General features: G+C 41.5%; 1 protein-coding gene across 2 annotated transcripts in view; it reads right to left on the bottom strand.

Annotated features, from left to right (window-relative positions):
* The window catches only part of VWF (von Willebrand factor), a 195,832-nt gene that overhangs the window by 139,777 nt on the left and 39,030 nt on the right, over nt 1–17,025 (bottom strand). The window contains exons 10-11 of one of the 2 annotated variants that reach the window (XM_056517205.1): nt 11,573–11,619; nt 4,662–4,798 (exon numbers count right to left, since the gene is read on the bottom strand). In XM_056517205.1, coding sequence (XP_056373180.1) covers nt 4,662–4,798; nt 11,573–11,619 — 184 coding nt within the window. Of the gene's footprint in view, nt 1–4,661; nt 4,799–8,612; nt 9,199–11,572; nt 11,620–17,025 lie in introns of those variants that run through there. The other variant, XM_056517206.1, reaches the window with a different exon arrangement.

The raw sequence follows: 17,025 nt of genomic DNA, 5'->3' as shown, positions 1-17,025 counted from the left end.
GTAATGGTGCCCGTGCTTCCACTCTTTTATTGAAAGCCGAGGTACGCGCTCTCAAATCACCCGAGTGCAAGTAAAAAGTGCAAGTGTTCACACAAAAAAACGTGCACGAGGATGCGGTCTATCTCAAGCCCTTCTCCGAAAGGAGAGAGGCCCCCCCAAAAAACCAAACCCTTCACCTTCAGGCCAAAAGGCACCAGCAAGGTTCCAGGTACAACGTCCCCTTTCGCTGAAGCTACTCAGGGATCGAAAGTGTTCCCGGCGGACAACTAGGCGTTAACCAAGCTGTCACCAAGGAACCAGTAAAACCGATTTGGCATCCTGCCGAAGGAAGGATACCACGGGGTATAGCAGGGTGGTGAGGAACCTCATGGCCACACACACCTCCCCTAGACTGGCAGGAGGGACACCCAGAAGGGCTACCACATCCTGCCAAATCCTAGTGGACAAAACAAACACAAAAAGTGGACACAGTGACAAAAATAAATAAATAAATAAATAAGTGGATGTGTGCAGTGTGTAATACTGCCTGGACATCCGACCGGATCTATAAAAATTCCCTGATCCTAGCCGGAAGGCCGGGATAATAAGGGTGAGTGCTACGTGCTTTCCTTCAAGTAGGGTTGCAAATCCCAAGTGAATTCCGGCACCGTGGGGTCACCACTCCCAGGGCACTTGTGCACCTCAGCCTTCACTCTACCCAGACCTTAAGGCCAGATCCAGCAGGGAACAGGTCTCATCGGGGATGACTGCTGTACACCTGTCCTACTGTGTGGTTCCCCATCCTGCCTTGGTGGTCTTCCACACCGCCAACTAACAGGAAAGGTACTACACTTGATCTTAGCCAAAAGGCTGAGAAGCGTGCTTCCACTCAGTGAGCCAGTACACCCAGTGAGTTTTGGCACCTCAGGGTCACTGCTCCCCGAGGCCTCGGCTCTAGACCCTCCCAGCCTCATGGCAACACCGGGAAGGAACAGGTCACATTGGGGCAGCCATCGAGCTGATTCTTCTGAACCAGCCCCGGAACACCTATCCATTCCCCACCAGCCCAATACTGGTTTTCGGGCCACCGGCAGGAACAGATAAGAACAGATACTACACTTGATCTTAGCCAAAAGAAAGAAACATCAGACCAGTACTAAGGAAGAAGCACCCTGTCCGCGAGGGCTTACAATCGCCAATGTCTCTATCTTGGTACAGCTGTCCTCTTAGATGTCACTGCTTCCATTGTGGCCCCTCAACCACCCAAGTCTGGGTATGACTGCAACCTCTATGACTATAACCTTGCACCTAGGGTTGCCACCTGGCCAGTATTTTACCGCATAGCACATTTAATTAAAAAAGCTATGAAAAAGTCCCATCAAAAAAAAATGGTACTAAAAACTACAGATCAGGGCACAAAAAAATTAGCTCTCACACAGGCCTGTATACGGAGAAAAAAAAATGTTATAGGGGTCAGTGTATACGGAGAAATTTTTTTTTATAGGGGTCAGAATAGGACAAAATTTCTCCAGCAAATCCTGTGATTTTATGCATATATAATTAACTATGCAAATTAGCATGGCTGGTATTTTTTTGAAAAAAAGGTGGCAACCCTACTAGCACCCCTTGTAATTATATCCATAATTCATGGTGTAACTACAGGGCATGTGTTTGCAATCTTCTGGAAGTGGACTAAAAATGATGATGGAGCAAGGAGCATAATAGGCAACAGAATTGCAGTCTACTAGATGTGCTTTACGTGTTTTGTTTGTACACAGGATTGTTAGGGTGCGGTGGCCCTTCTGGATGTCCCTCCTGGCGGTCTAGGGGAGGTGTGTGTGGCCATTTGGTTCCTCACCTCCCTGCAACCCCTGGGCATCTTGGCTTTGGTCAAGATGCCATCAGTATACAGCTCCTTGGCTGATACCTTGGTTAACGCCTAGGTTGAAGTCAGGTGCATTTGCGGCCCCTTAGTAGCTTCATCAAAAAGGGGCATCGAAAGCTGGATCTTTGCAGGTGCCTTTTGGCCCGGAGGTGAAGGGTGGGTTTGTTGGGGGGCCTCTCTCCTGTTGGAGAAGGGCTTAGCGATAGACCACATCCTTTGTGCACTTTTTTTTTTGTGTGACACATTTGCACTTTTTCCTGCACTTTGCCTCGGCTCTTAAAAAAAGAAAAAAAAAGGTGCGCTGTCCCCCTATGTTATGTATTAGAATCTGGGCTAAACAAATAATCTACTTGTTTGCTTCCTCACAAAGTGAAAGCAATTGAAAACAATAGTGGAGCAGGGAGCCTCGACTCCCTGTCCTAAAATTTACACCTATAGGCACCTATAGGCCTACCAGACATACAGAAGAGGGCTTTAGTGCTGAATCGTTCTAAAGTGGTCCGTATCCTAGATTTCTTAACTCTGTACATTGTCACATATGGGTATACTATGCATTCAGTATATATATATATATATATATATATATATATATCACTTGTTAGGACTGTTCACATTGCACTTCGGCATGATATTGTACTACCATGGAAAACTTTTTTTTTTTAATCAACTTGTGCCAGAAAGTTTAACAGATTTATAAATCACTTCTATTAAGAAATCTTAATCCGTCCAGTACTTTTTAGGGGCTGTATACTAAAGAGTAATCCAAAAAAGAAATGCATTTCCTGTGATGTCCTGACCACAGTGCTCTCTGCTGACCTCTGCTGTGCATTTTAGGAACTGGAGAAAATCCCCATAGCAAACATATGCTTCTCTGGACAGTTCCTAAAATGGACAGCAGAGGTCAGCAGAGAGCACTGTGGTCAGGACATCATAGAAAATGCTTTTCTTTTTGGATTTCTCTTTAGTATACAGCCCCTAAAAAGTACGGAAGGATTAAGATTTTTTTAATAGAAGTGATTTACAAATCTGTTTAACTTTCTGGCACCAGTTGATTTAAAAAAAAAAAAAAAGTTTTCCACGGTAGTACCCCTTTAAGTTTGCCCTCCATTTAGTTTCAACTTCCATGATTTGATATTTGTATATATATATATATATATATATATATGTGCATACCATAGGTGCTTGATTTATACTATATCCTATAGGATTTATACTCCTTTTATGTGCCATATTGATTGTGCCCTATTAACTGTTTTGTGATTAGTGTTGAGCGGCATAGGCCATATTCGAATTCGCGAATATTCGCGAATATATGGACGAATATTCGTCATACATTCGCGGATATTCGCATATGCGAATATTCACACATGCGAAAATTTAGCATATGTGAATAATAGCAAATACAAAATTCGCACACGTGTAAATTCGCATATGCGAACATTAGCAAGAAAAAAAACGAATATTCGTAATTACGAATATATAGCGCTATATTCGCGAAATTCGCGAATATGCGATATTCGCGAATAATATTCGATTTGCGAATATTCGCGAGCAACACTATTTGTGATTCTTATGTGAGATCCTGGTGTTGTTTATTTCTGATGTATTATTTTATAATCTATGTTGTTAATAGTGTTGAGCGGCATAGGCCATATTCGAATTCGCGAATATTCGCGAATATATGGGCGAGTATTCGTCATATATTCGCGAATATTCGCATATTCGTTATTTTCTCATTTAATTTCGCATATGCGAACATTTACATATGCGAAAATTAACATATGTGAATATTGACATTAAAAATTAGCATACGTATAAATTCGCATATACGAAAGTTAGCATATGCGAATTTTCACGTATGCTAATTTTCGCGAGCCAGTCTTACACAGTAGTATTACAGCCTTCTTTACACCACACAAGCTGGAAGCAGAGAGGGGTGATCACTGTGATGTGTACTGTGAAGAAAAAAAAAACAAAAAAAAAAAAAAACGAATATTCGTAATTTGAATATGGCCTATGCCGCTCAACACTAGTCAATATTCCAACAGAGGCCGCACAATGACATGACTATGTCAGGCCACTGAGGTTGTCCTCGTGAGACAATCCCGTTTAAGATGATTCCAATAGATGGCCTTCAATCCTCAAGAGCTAAAATATCAACATCATACTAGTTGGAGTGCAAGTATCTCCGGCGGCAATGGAGAAGCAGCATGTAAAATAAGAATCGCAATTTGTGCTAAGCCAAATGCATATGATTTATGGGGAACAGGATCTTGTGCAAAAAGCTGGATTTTTTTTTATTACACAATAAACAGTAGCAACGTTTCGACAACAATAGCCTTTATCAAGGCTATTGTTGCCGAAACGTTTCTACTGTTTACGGGATAATAAAAAGACCCCAGCTTTTTGCACAAGAGCCTGAGCCTGTTCAGTGCGGTGATTCCTTGGATTGTGTGGTCTTCACCTGGATCGGCTGCCTGGTTGATCACCTGCACAGAGGCTTCTCCTTGGTGCTATCTATACTTTGTTCTATGGTTTGTGGGTAAGTTGTTGGAGACGTGTTCAGAGGAGATCTTGGGTGTATGGTCTTCTTCTGTCCCCTGTCATCTCACATGGCCCATGTTGTTACTGTTACTCACTTGACCTGTCAGGTTCTGGATCCAACCAACAACCTACCTGGTTTCTGGTGGAACAGTTTGACCATGTGGTCTAGCAAAGAATCTTCTTTAAAATACCATATAGATGTCTACATAGTCAAGAAGCACCCCTCTTCTTTGCATTTGATCTAACATGTTACCTGCACAGTCTCTATGGCCACAGAGAACGCTCCATCCACCATGTCTTTTGCAAGTAAGTAATGACAGATCCCACTGAAGGTATAATGCTTGTTGTCAAAGCTCTTGAAGTGTGACTGTCCAGTGACGTAGCATTCCCCTGGGCAAGCAAGAAAGTTATATAGAAAATAATATATATTGTTAAAGAGAATATAGAAAAAAGTTGCAAGAGTTTTGTTTTCTACAACTTAGATTTTAGTACTTTTTTTTTCCAGAATTTATGTTCTTGAAGACCTTGTAAGTAGTGTTGAGCGGCATAGGCCATATTCGAATTCGCGAATATTCGCGAATACATGGACGAATATTCGTCATATATTCGCGAATATTCGCATATTCGGTATATTCCCGTTTATTTTCGCATATGCAACAATTCGCGTATGCGAAAACTATCATATGTGCATATTAGCATATACAAAAATAGCATATGCGACAATTCGCATATACGAGAATTTGCATATGCTAATTTTCGCATATGCGAATTTTTCCGCACGCCAGTCTCACACAGTAGTATTAGAGCCTTCTTTACACCACACAAGCTGGAAGCAGAGAGGGATGATCACTGTGATGTGTACTGTGAAAAAAAAAAAAAAAACGAATATTCGTAATTACGAATATAGCGCTATATTCGCGAAAGTTTTATTTTCGCATATACGAAAATTAACATATGCTAAAATTGGCATATACAAAAATTAGCATAAGAGAAAATTTGCATATGCGAAAATTCGCATACCAGTCTCACACAGTAGTATTAGAGCCTTCTTTACACCACACAAGCTGAAAGCAGAGAGGGGTGATCACTGTGATGTGTACTGTGGAAAACAAAAATAAAAAACGAATATTCGTAATTACGAATATATAGTGCTATATTCGCGAATCTTCGCGAATTCACGAATATACGATATTCACAAATAAAATTCACATTGCGAATATTCGCGAGCAACACTACTCACCTCTAGTGTTGCTTGCGAATATTCGCAATGTGAATTTTATCCGCGAATATCGCATATTCGCGAATATAGCACTATATATTCTTAATGACGTTTTTTTTTTTATCACAGTAACACATCACAGTGATCATCCCTCTCTGCTTCCAGCTTGTGTGGTGTAATGAAGGCTCTAATACTACTATGTGAGACTGGCGAGCGAATTTTCGCATATGTGGAAATTTCCATATGCCAATTTCCACATATGCAAATTTTTATATGCAAATTTTTACCTATGCGAAAATGTGCATACACTAAAATTCGCATATACGGATTTTTGTGTATGCTAATTTTTATATATGCCAATTTTCGCATACACAATTTTTCATACGAAAATAAAACGCGAATATTTCTAATGTGCGAATCTAGCGAATATATGACGAATATTCGCCCATATATTCGCGAATATTCGCAAATTCGAATATGGCCTATGCCGCTCAACACTACTCACCACTCACACAGAGTAAGCTACAAACACGCAATCCCACCCCAGCTGGTGGAGAAAGCTGCCTTTAAGGCCAACAAAAGGCGACTAGTGTTTTATTCGCGAATATCGCATATTCGCGAATATTCGCAATATAGCACTATATATTCGTAATTACGAGTATTTATTTATTTTATTTTTTTTCACAGTACAAGTTTTCTTGATCATCCCTCTCTGCTTCCAGCTTGTGTGGTGTAAAGAAGGCTCTAATACTACTGTGTGAGACTGGTGCTCGAATCTTCGCATATACGAAGATTTACATATCCTAATTTTCGCACTTGCGAATATTTGCTTATGCACATTTCTGCATATGCAAATGTTCGCATTCGCGAATTTTCACTTATGTTAATTTTCGAATGTACTAATTTTCGCATTTGCGAATTTTCGCTTATGTTAATTTTTGCATACGCAAAAATAAAGCGCAAATATTACAAATATGTGAATTTAGCGAATATATGACGAATATTCGTCCATATATTCGCGAAATATCACGAATTCAAATATGGCCTATGCCGCTCAACACTATATATGTTCTGAATTTATGCAGAACAGGTTCTGTCCAGAATTTAGAGTCCTATTTACTTCATGGGATTCCACCATGGAATTCTGCAAATTTATAGACAGTTTCAATGTTCAATCCGGAATGCGGAATTTCTGCAATGGAATTCCCGCAGCGGAAATTCTGCCCTGTGAATGTGACAGCGGAGTCCCCATTTAAAACAATGTGCAGTAGATTTTGCGGAATTTCCAAGCAGAATTTTCCAGCTGAATTCCTCTCAGAAACTCCACCATGAGAACATAGCCCCAGGGTATTCTGCTCAACTGGTGCCAGAAAGTTAAACAGATTTGTAAATTACTTCTATTAGAAAATCTTAATCCTTCCAGTACTTATTAGCTGCTGAATACTACAGAGGAAATTCTTTTATTTTTGGAACACAGAACTGTCTGCTGACATCATGAGCGCAGTGCTCTCTGCTGACATCTTTGTCCATTTTAGGAACTGTCCAGAGCAGCATATGTCTGCTATGGGGATTTTTTCCTACTCTGGACAGTTCCTAAAATGGACAGAGATGTCAGTATTCAGCAGCTAATAAGTACTGGAAGGATTAAGATCTTTTAATAGAAATAATTTACAAATCAGTTTAACTTTCAGCACCAGTTGATCAACCGGAGTACCGGAGTAACCCTTTAAATTCCATGCAGAATAGCAGATTTCAGAAAAAGCGCCACTCGAATTCAGAGTCCTCTTGAATTCAATGGGGCTCTGAACGGAATTCCACAAAATGTAAAGACTTCTTTGCACATAATGTGCAGTAAATTTCGCAGAATTTTTCCAGCGGAATATTCCTGCGGAAATTACGAGCGGAGAAATTCTGCCGTGTAAACATAGCCTCAGACTCCCTACATCAGCTAGTGGTCTCCACAAGAAGAATCACGACCCTGCTCGTCATTGATAGTACTATTTTAGTATCATGTGATAGAGGGGCTTTTGGCCCCCACAGGCAAAGGGTTGTCACCTGGCCAGTATTTTATATAAAAAATACCGGCAATGCAATGGCCGGTATTTATCCAACCAATCCTCCAACTGCCGGAATATTGCATCATAACCTATACCAGTGTTTCCCAACCAGGGGTGCCTCCAGCTGTTGCAAAACTACAGCTCCCAGCATGTTGGACTATATAGTAGTGTATAGCATAGGTCAGTGTTTCCCAAGCAGAGCACCTCCAGCTGTTGGGAAACACTGACCTATACTATATACTACTATACAGTCCAACATGCTGGGAGCTGTAGTTTTGCAACAGCTGGAGGCACCGCTGGTTGGGGAAACACTGACCTATGCTATATACTACTATATAGTCCAACATGCTGGGAGCAGTAGTTTTGCAACAGCTGGAGGCACCTCTGGTTGGGGAAACACTGACCTATGCTATATACTACTATATAGTCCAACATGCAGGGAGTTGTAGTTTTGCAACAGCTGGCGGCACCTCTGGTTGGGGAAACACTGACCTATGCTATATACTACTATATAGTCCAACATGCTGGGAATTGTAGTTTTGCAACAGCTGGAGGCACCCTTGGTTGGGAAACACTGACCTATACTATATACTACTATATAGTCCAACATGCTGGGAGTTGTAGTTTTGCAACAGCTGGAGGCACCCCTGGTTGGGAAACACTGACCTATAATATACACTACTATATAGTCCAAAATGCTGGGAGTTGTAGTTTTGCAACAGCTGGAGGCACCTCTGATAGGGGAAACACTGACCTATACTATATACTAATATATAGTCCAAAATTCTGGGAGTTGTAGTTTTGCAACAGCTGGAAGCACCCCTGGTTGGGAAACACTGACCTATACTATATACTACTATATAGTCCAACATGCTGGGAGCAGTAGTTTTGCAACAGCTGGAGGCACCTCTGGTTGGGAAACACTGACCTATACTATATACTACTATATAGTCCAACATGCTGGGAGTTGTAGTTTTGCAACAGCTGGAGGCACCTCTGGTTGGGGAAACATTGACCTATACTACATACTACTATATAGTCCAACATGCTGGGAGTTGTAGTTTTGCAACAGCTGGAGGAACCTCTGGTTGGGAAACACTGACCTATACTATATACTACTATATAGTCCAACATGCTGGGAGTTGTAGTTTTGCAACAGCTGGAGGCACCCCTGGCTGGGAAACACTGACCTATATATATATATATACATACTACTATATAGTCCAACATGCTGGGAGATGTAGTTTTGCAACAGCTGGAGGCACTACAGGCCCCTTATAAGGAGAAATAAAAAAGTTATAAGGGTCAGAATAGGACATAAATTTCCCCGCATATGCGTATCCTGTGATGTCACGCATATATAATTAAATATGCAAATTAGAATGGCCTGTATTTTTTTAAAGAAAGTGTGTCAACCCTACACAGACACCAGCAAGCAACTGCACAACAACACCATGTACAACCCCTATATTTTAGCTATTGGGCGTCATCTCTGTAGAGGGGCTTAGGAGACACTTAGGAGGAGATTTATCAAAACCTGTCCAGAGGAAAAGTAGCTGAGTTGCCCATAGCAACCAATCAGATCGCTTCTTTCATTTTGCAGAGGCCTTGTTAAAAATGAAAGAAGCGATCTGATTGGTTGCTATGGGCAACTCAGCAACTTTTCCTCTGGACAGGTTTGGATAAATCTCCCCCATTGTGTTTACTCTGGATTATTCACCACCTTTGTGTGCGAACAAGAAAGGGGTTGGTCAAAACGTCTAATGTTCACCCCTTCAGGGGATTTGGCTTTATGTGTGGAACCTTTTTTTTCGCTTTGAAATAGTGGAAAAATTTATCGCTCGTAAAAGTTTATTGTTTAAGAAATGATTTCAGTTGCACTGAAGAGAAAACTGAATGGAAACTCATCCTAACGTCGCAGTTATTTATTTATTTATGACTATTACCGAGGGCCAGAAAATAATAGGTGTAGTATATGCCGGAACACGTCCTGCTAAATAATCACTATAATGATGATTATAATAATTATTCTAATGGTCTGGTACAGGCGGCCTGCTTTAAATTGTCCTATTATGGGACATTAAATGGTGCTTCTCTTTTACAACTGAAGCCGGACTGGTGATCAGCTGATCGCTGCCGATCTGGCTTCAGAAACACTAATAACAGCGCCCTCTGCTGTGCAAAGTGTCATAGGTCATGCTGACCATTCAATTCTACATATATGGATGGGTTGGGTCAGAAAGACTCTCATTATCAGCAGCACTACACTCTAGTTCACTTTTCTCCGACCTGTTGAAAAACTTTATACTTTCAGTATGTCCCAATATATAGTTGTGGGCCCCTGTACTGCCCCAATATATAGTTGTAGACCTCTATACTGCCCCTATATATAGTTGTAGACCTCTATACTGCCCCCATATACAGTATAGTTGTAGACCCCATACTGCCCCTACATATAGTTGTAGACCTCTATAAGGCCCCCATATACTAGTTGTAATCCCCATACTGCCCCTATATATAGTTGTGGGCCCCTATACTGCCCCAATATATAGTTATAGACCACTATACTGCCCCTATATATAGTTGTAAACCTCTATACTGCCCCTATATATAGTTGTATACTTCTATACTGCCCCCATATACAGTATAGTTGTAGACCCCATACTGCCCCTATATATAGTTGTAGACCTCTATACGGCCCCCATATACTAGTTGTAATCCCCATACTGCCCCATATATAGTTGTAGGCCCCTATACTGCCCCATAAATAGTTGTAGGCCTCTATACTGCCCCCATATATAGTTGTAGGCCTCTATACTGCCCCCGTATATAGTTGTAGGCCTCTATACTGTCCCCATATAAAGTTGTAGGCTCCTATACTGCCCCCATATATAGTTTTAGGCCATATACTGCAATCATATATAGTTGTAGGCCCCTATACTGCCCCCATATATAGTTTTAGGCCCCTATACTGCCCCATATATAGTTGTAGATCTCTATACTGTCCCCATATATAGCTCTTGTCCTCATACTGCCCCATATATAGTTTTAGGCCCCAATACTGACCCCATATATAGTTGTAGGCTCCTATACTGCCCCCATATATAGATTTAGACCCATATACTGCCCCCATATATAGTTTTAGGCCCCTATACTGCCCCATATATAGTTGTAGACCTCTATACTGTCCCCATATATAGCTCTTGTCCCCATACTGCCCCATATATAGTTTTAGGCCCCAATACTGACCCCATATATAGTTGTAGGCTCCTATACTGCCCCCATATATAGTTGTAGGCTCCTATACTGCCCCCATATATAGTTGTAGGCTCCTATACTGCCCCCATATATAGATTTAGACCCATATACTGCCCCAATATATAGTTGTAGGCCCATAAACTTCCCCCCATATATTGTTGTAGGCCCCTATACTGCCCCTATATATATAGTTGTAGGCCCACATACTGGCCCCATATATAGTTGTAGAGCAGTCTCAAAGTGAAAAATAAAAATGGGACACATGGTCAGCCTAACTAAAAATTTACTAACAGCAAGAAGAGGTTTCAAAATTGTTAATGTACATGAAATACAAAGTATATTACAAAGCTGCAGAACATAATTAAACAAAAATGAAAAAGAAAAAACCTTTTTGGCTGTGTTCACACAGAGCGTTTTTTCAGCAGTTTTAATGTGACTTTGGGGAAATTGTGTTTAAAAATTTAAATAATAAAAAAAAAATTGCATAACCTCTGTAAAATAGCACTTTTTTTTGTAATGATTTTGGCTAATTTGATGCGAAAAACATCAAAAACCCAGAAAATATGCTCTGCGTGAACGCCGCCTTTATCGCAGCAGTTTTCATATACAGATGATTGGTATTTTTGTTACCTGGGCAGTCTTCATTGCTGCACTCCCAGAACCCACTTTTGCAAGAACTAAAATAGAAAAAAAAAGGCGAATGAAAAATTCAGATAAGCTCGGATAAGTTCTTAGGAAAGTGTCTGACAAGAATGTTCACTTCCAAAGACAACCAGCAATATTGTGAATGCAGCTCTGAAGTATGGTATGATAACTGAGAATAAGTAGAAGTCATATAATGCAGTGTTTTTCAACTAGTGTTGAGCGGTATAGGCCATATTCGAATTCGCGAATATTCGCTAATACATGGACGAATATTCGCCATATATTCGCTAGATTTGCATATTCGAAATATTCAAGGTTTATTTTAACATATGCGAACAAATTGTCCATACGAAAATTAGCAAATGCGCATATGCGAAAATTGGTGGTATACATAAAATTTACATACATAAAAATACGCATATTCGAAAATTAACATACACGAAAAGTTGCATGTGCCAAATTTTCGCATATGATGATTTTTGCACATACCAAACTAGTGTTGCTCGCAAATATTCGCAATGCGAATTTTAGTCGCCTTCGTAATTACGGTTTTTTTTTTTTATCACAGTACACATCACAGTGATCATCCTTTTGTGCATGAAAATATTTCGCATATGCGAATTTATATATATTATGCCAAACATCATACACCCAAAAATCGCATATGCGAAAATATATACAGCTAAAAAATTAACACACATAAATTCGCGCATATGCGAAGGTTTTACATAGCTATTTTCGTATATGCGAATATTGCCGTGCATAAACCCCCCGTTTTGTATATGCGAAAATTCGTTCGCCAGTCTCACACAGTAGTATTAGAGCCTTCATTACACCACACAAGCTGGAAGCAGAGAGGGATGATCACTGTGATGTGTACTATGATAAAAAATAAATAAATAAATAAATAAAAAATCGTAATTACGAATATATAGTGCTATATTCGCGAATTCGCGAATATACGCGAATTCGCGAATATGCGATATTCGCAAATAAAATTTGCATTTCGAATATTCGCGAGCAACACTATTTTTCAACCACTGTGTCGCAACACACTAGTGTGCCGTGACATAGTGTAAGGTGTGCCGTGGGAAAAACACCCGCCGGGTGTTTTTGCGGCGGGACATCTCTGTGTCCCGAAAGTTGCTTTCAGGACACAGGGTTGCCTCTATTAAGCCCCTGCGGCCCCGCGTTTACTTTAAAAACGCGGGGACGTCACTGACGTCCCATGCGTGCGCCCATAGCAACAATCGCGGAGGACCGGAGCAGCTCCTCCGGTCCCGGGACCTACTGCTATAGCCGGATCGGAGGAGCGGTGCTCGGAACATCGAAGTGGGGCAGTACACAGGCATACAGCCTTCAGTAATACACTGTATGGCTGAAGGCTGTATGTCTGTGGGGGAACTATACTGGACCTAACGTGGGGGACTATACAGGGCCTAATGTGGGGGGACTATACCGGGCCTAATGTGAGGGACTATACTGCACCTAATGTGGGGGGACTATACTGGACCTAATGTGGGGGACTATACAGGGCCTAATGTGGGGGGACTATACCGGGCCTAATGTGGGGGACTATACTGCACCTAATGTGGGGGGACTATACCGGGCCTAATGTGGGGGAACTATACTGGACCTAATGTGGGGACTATACTGGGCCTAATGTGGGGAGACTATACTGCACCTAATGTGGGGGGACTATACTGGGCCTAATGTGGGGGAACTATACTGGGCCTAATGTGGGGGACTATACAGGGCCTAATGTGGGGGGACTATACCGGGCCTAATGTGGGGGACTATACTGCACCTAATGTGGGGGGACTATACCGGGCCTAATGTGGGGGAACTATACTGGACCTAATGTGGGGGACTATACTGGGCCTAATGTGGGGGGACTATACTACACCTAATGTGGGGGGACTATACTGGGCTTAATGTGGGGGAACTATACTGGACCTAATGTGGGGGACTATACTGGACCTAATGTGGGGGGACTATACTGCACCTAATGTGGGGGGACTATACCGGGCCTAATGTGGGGGACTATATTGGACCTAATGTGGGGGAACTACCACCTAATGTTGGGGAACTACAACCTAATGTGGGGGGAAATATGATATATGCAATTACTTTATATATAGTCAATATAGGCCAGTGTTTCCCAACCAGTGTGCCTCCAGCTGTTGCAAAACTACAATTCCCAGCATTCCCGGACAGCCAAAGGCTGTGCGGGCACGCTGGGAGTTGTAGTTTTGCAACAGCTGGAGGCACACTGGTTGGGAAATACTGATATAGGCACAGAGTTAAAAAAAAATGAACATTTTCTAATGGTGGTGTGCCTCGTGATTTTTTTCATGAAAAAGTGTGCCTTTGCACAAAAAAGGTTGAAAAACACTGATATAATGTTCCTCAACTTTGTATGAAACATATATAGTAAAACCTTTTTGAGGAGAACACCCAAAATTGCATTGAAAAGTGGTGGTCTATAGGGGAGGTCTTTTCAAACAAAATGGCTGCCATGTATGGTGGCCTGAAAATCTGTCAAACAAGATCTGGTATGGATCAGGGCGAGGTCTTCTTGGGTGATCTTTTGGTGAGGTTTCACTGTATCTCTATAAACACTTTATTAGTAAACAAAGCCATTAAAATATCAATGTAAATAAATACTCTTTATTCATGACGATGACGATGCGCTGGCTTCGCTATTTGTGATAAGAACCCTGTAAGACATTTATCCTCTTCATTCAATCATGTGGGCTGAAGGGAGGAGTTACTAGACAGGATGGGAGGGGTCAGAACAAATGGGAGGAGTTAACATAACTGTTGGGAGGGGTAAGAACAAATAGAAGGAGTTATCATAACTGAAGGGAGGTGTTAGAACAAATAAGAGGTGTTACTAGAACCAATGGGAGGGGTTATAACCAATAAGAGGAGTTAATAATATGATTGGAGGGATAGAACAAATGGGAGAAGTTACTTTAAAAAAAATGGGAGGGGTTTGAAAAAAATTGGAAGAGTTACTAGAATTGATGGGAGAGGTTAGAACAAAAAGGAGGAGTTAATCGAATCGGTGAGAGGGGCTAGAACAAATAGGAGAAGGTTACTGGAAACCATGAGAAGGGTTATGACAAATAGAGGGGTAGTTAATAGAACTAATGGAAGGAGTTGGAATGAATAGGAGGAATTATTAAAACTAACGGGAGGGGTTAGAACAAGTAGGAGGAGTTAATAGAACAGATGGGAGGGGTAAGAACAAATAGGGGGAGTTAATAGAACAGATGGGAGGTGTTCGAACAAATAGGAGGCATTAATAGAACCAATGGGAGGGCTTAGAACAAGTACAAGCACATTACAGAGCCAAAGGGAGGGGTTAGAACAAATAGGAGGAGTTAATAGAACCAATGGGAGGGCTTAGAACAAGTACAAGCACATTATAGAGCTAAAGGGAGGGGTTAGAACAAATAGGAGGAGTCAATAGAACTGACAAGAAGGAGGGTTAGAACATATAGGAGGAGTTAATTGAACTGACAGGAGGGGCAAAAACAAACAGGAGGAGTCAATAAAACTGATGGGAGGGGTTAGAATAAATAGGAGGAGTTTTTATAGTACTTTTAAAGATTTGTATAATAAAAAACTAAAGGGGTACTCTCATCCCAACAAACCCCTTTCTATATGGCCCCTTCCAATGCCTATGGACATTGTATCCCACAATGAGAGCGGTTGGAATTCTAGGCAGACCCTTCAGTTGTTGCCCCTTTATGGGAACAACATGGTGGTCATATCATCATTCATAACAGCTAGGCTAAGTGGAAGTGGATTAGTTACCTATTTTATAGATTCTAGCAAAAGCAAACATGCCTCCTACTAAATATCTGTATAAAAAATGCAATGTATGGGGAACACACCCCTGTAATTACGGTATAAAAACACGTCTGCCCCTGTCCATGGCTGGAAGGAGATACCACAGAGTGAGGAAATACAGCACCATGTATCTAGCGATAAATGAATGTTTTGTTAATGTAGTAGAAGTAGTGTAAAGGATGTGGAACAGGCACAGATTATGTCATATATTATAAAATTCAGACCAGTGGGGGTTAATCTACCTGGACCGTGATATTTATGGTCACATGACATTAAAGGACTTGTACAAGATTAGAAAAACTTGGATGCTTTCTTTCAGCAACAGTGGTACACATATCCACAGAGGGTGTCTGGTATTGCAGCTCAGCTCTATTGAAGTGGCTGACCTGTATTACCAGACTCAAACCACAAACATGTGGGGCGTTGTCTTCAGAAGAATGCAGGACAGGGACATGTGGACAGGGACAATAGTGTGTAATGAAGAGACAAGGAAGTGTAATGAAGAGACAGGGGTTTGTAATGAAGAGACAGGGGTGTGTAGTGAAGAGACAGGGGAGTGTATTGAAGAGATGGGGGGGGTGTAATGAAGAGACAGGGGTGTGAAATGAAGAGACAGGGGAGTGTATTGAAGAGACAGGGGTGTGTAATGAAGAAACAGGGGTGTGTAATGAAGAGACAGGGGTGTGTAATGAAGAGACAGGGGTGTGTAATGAAGAGACAGGGGAGTGTGTTGAATAGATAGGGGTGTGTAATGAAGAGACAGGGGTGTGTATTGAAGAGATGGGGGGTGTAATGAAGAGACAGGGGTGTGAAATGAAGAGACAGGGGAGTGTATTGAAGGTATAGGGGTGTGTAATGAAGAGATAGGGGTGTGTAATGAAGAGACAGGGGTGTGTAATGAAGAGACAGGGGAGTATGTTGAAGAGATAGGGGTGTGTAATGAAGAGACAGGGGAGTGTATTGAAGAGATGGGGGGTGTAATGAAGAGACAGGGGTGTGAAATGAAGAGACAGGGGAGTGTATTGAAGAGATAGGGGTGTGTAATGAAGAGATAGGGGTGTGTAATGAAGAGACGGGTGTGTAATGAAGAGACAGGGGAGTGTGTTGAAGCGATAGGGGTGTGTAATGAAGAGACAGGGGTGTGTAATGAAGAGACAGGGGAGTGTAATGAAGAAACGGGTGTGTAATGTCGTGACAAGGAAATGCAGTGAAGAGACAGGTGTGTAACGAAGACACGGGAGGGTAATGGAGAGACATGGGTTTGTAATGAAGAGAAAGGGGTGAGTAATGAAAATATAGGGGGTGTAATGAAGAGGAAGGGGTGTGTAATGTAGAGACATGGAGTATAATGAAGAGACAGGGGTGTGTAATGAAGTGACAGGGGTGTGTAATGAATAGACAGGGGGTGTCATAAAGAGACAGGGGTGTGTAATGAAGTGACACGGGTGTGTATTGAAGAGACAGGGGGTTGTCATAAAGAGACAAGGGTCTGTAATGAAGAGACAGGGAGTATAATGAAGAGACAGGGGGTGTAAAAAAAGAGATAGGGGCTGTAATGAAGAGACAGGAGAGTGTAC

This window comes from Hyla sarda, chromosome 4 (genome assembly GCF_029499605.1).
Source record: "Hyla sarda isolate aHylSar1 chromosome 4, aHylSar1.hap1, whole genome shotgun sequence".
In the NCBI taxonomy this organism is placed as follows: domain Eukaryota; kingdom Metazoa; phylum Chordata; class Amphibia; order Anura; family Hylidae; genus Hyla; species Hyla sarda.
Note: the sequence above shows the minus strand (reverse complement) of the source record. Positions and strands in the feature narration are given on the sequence as shown.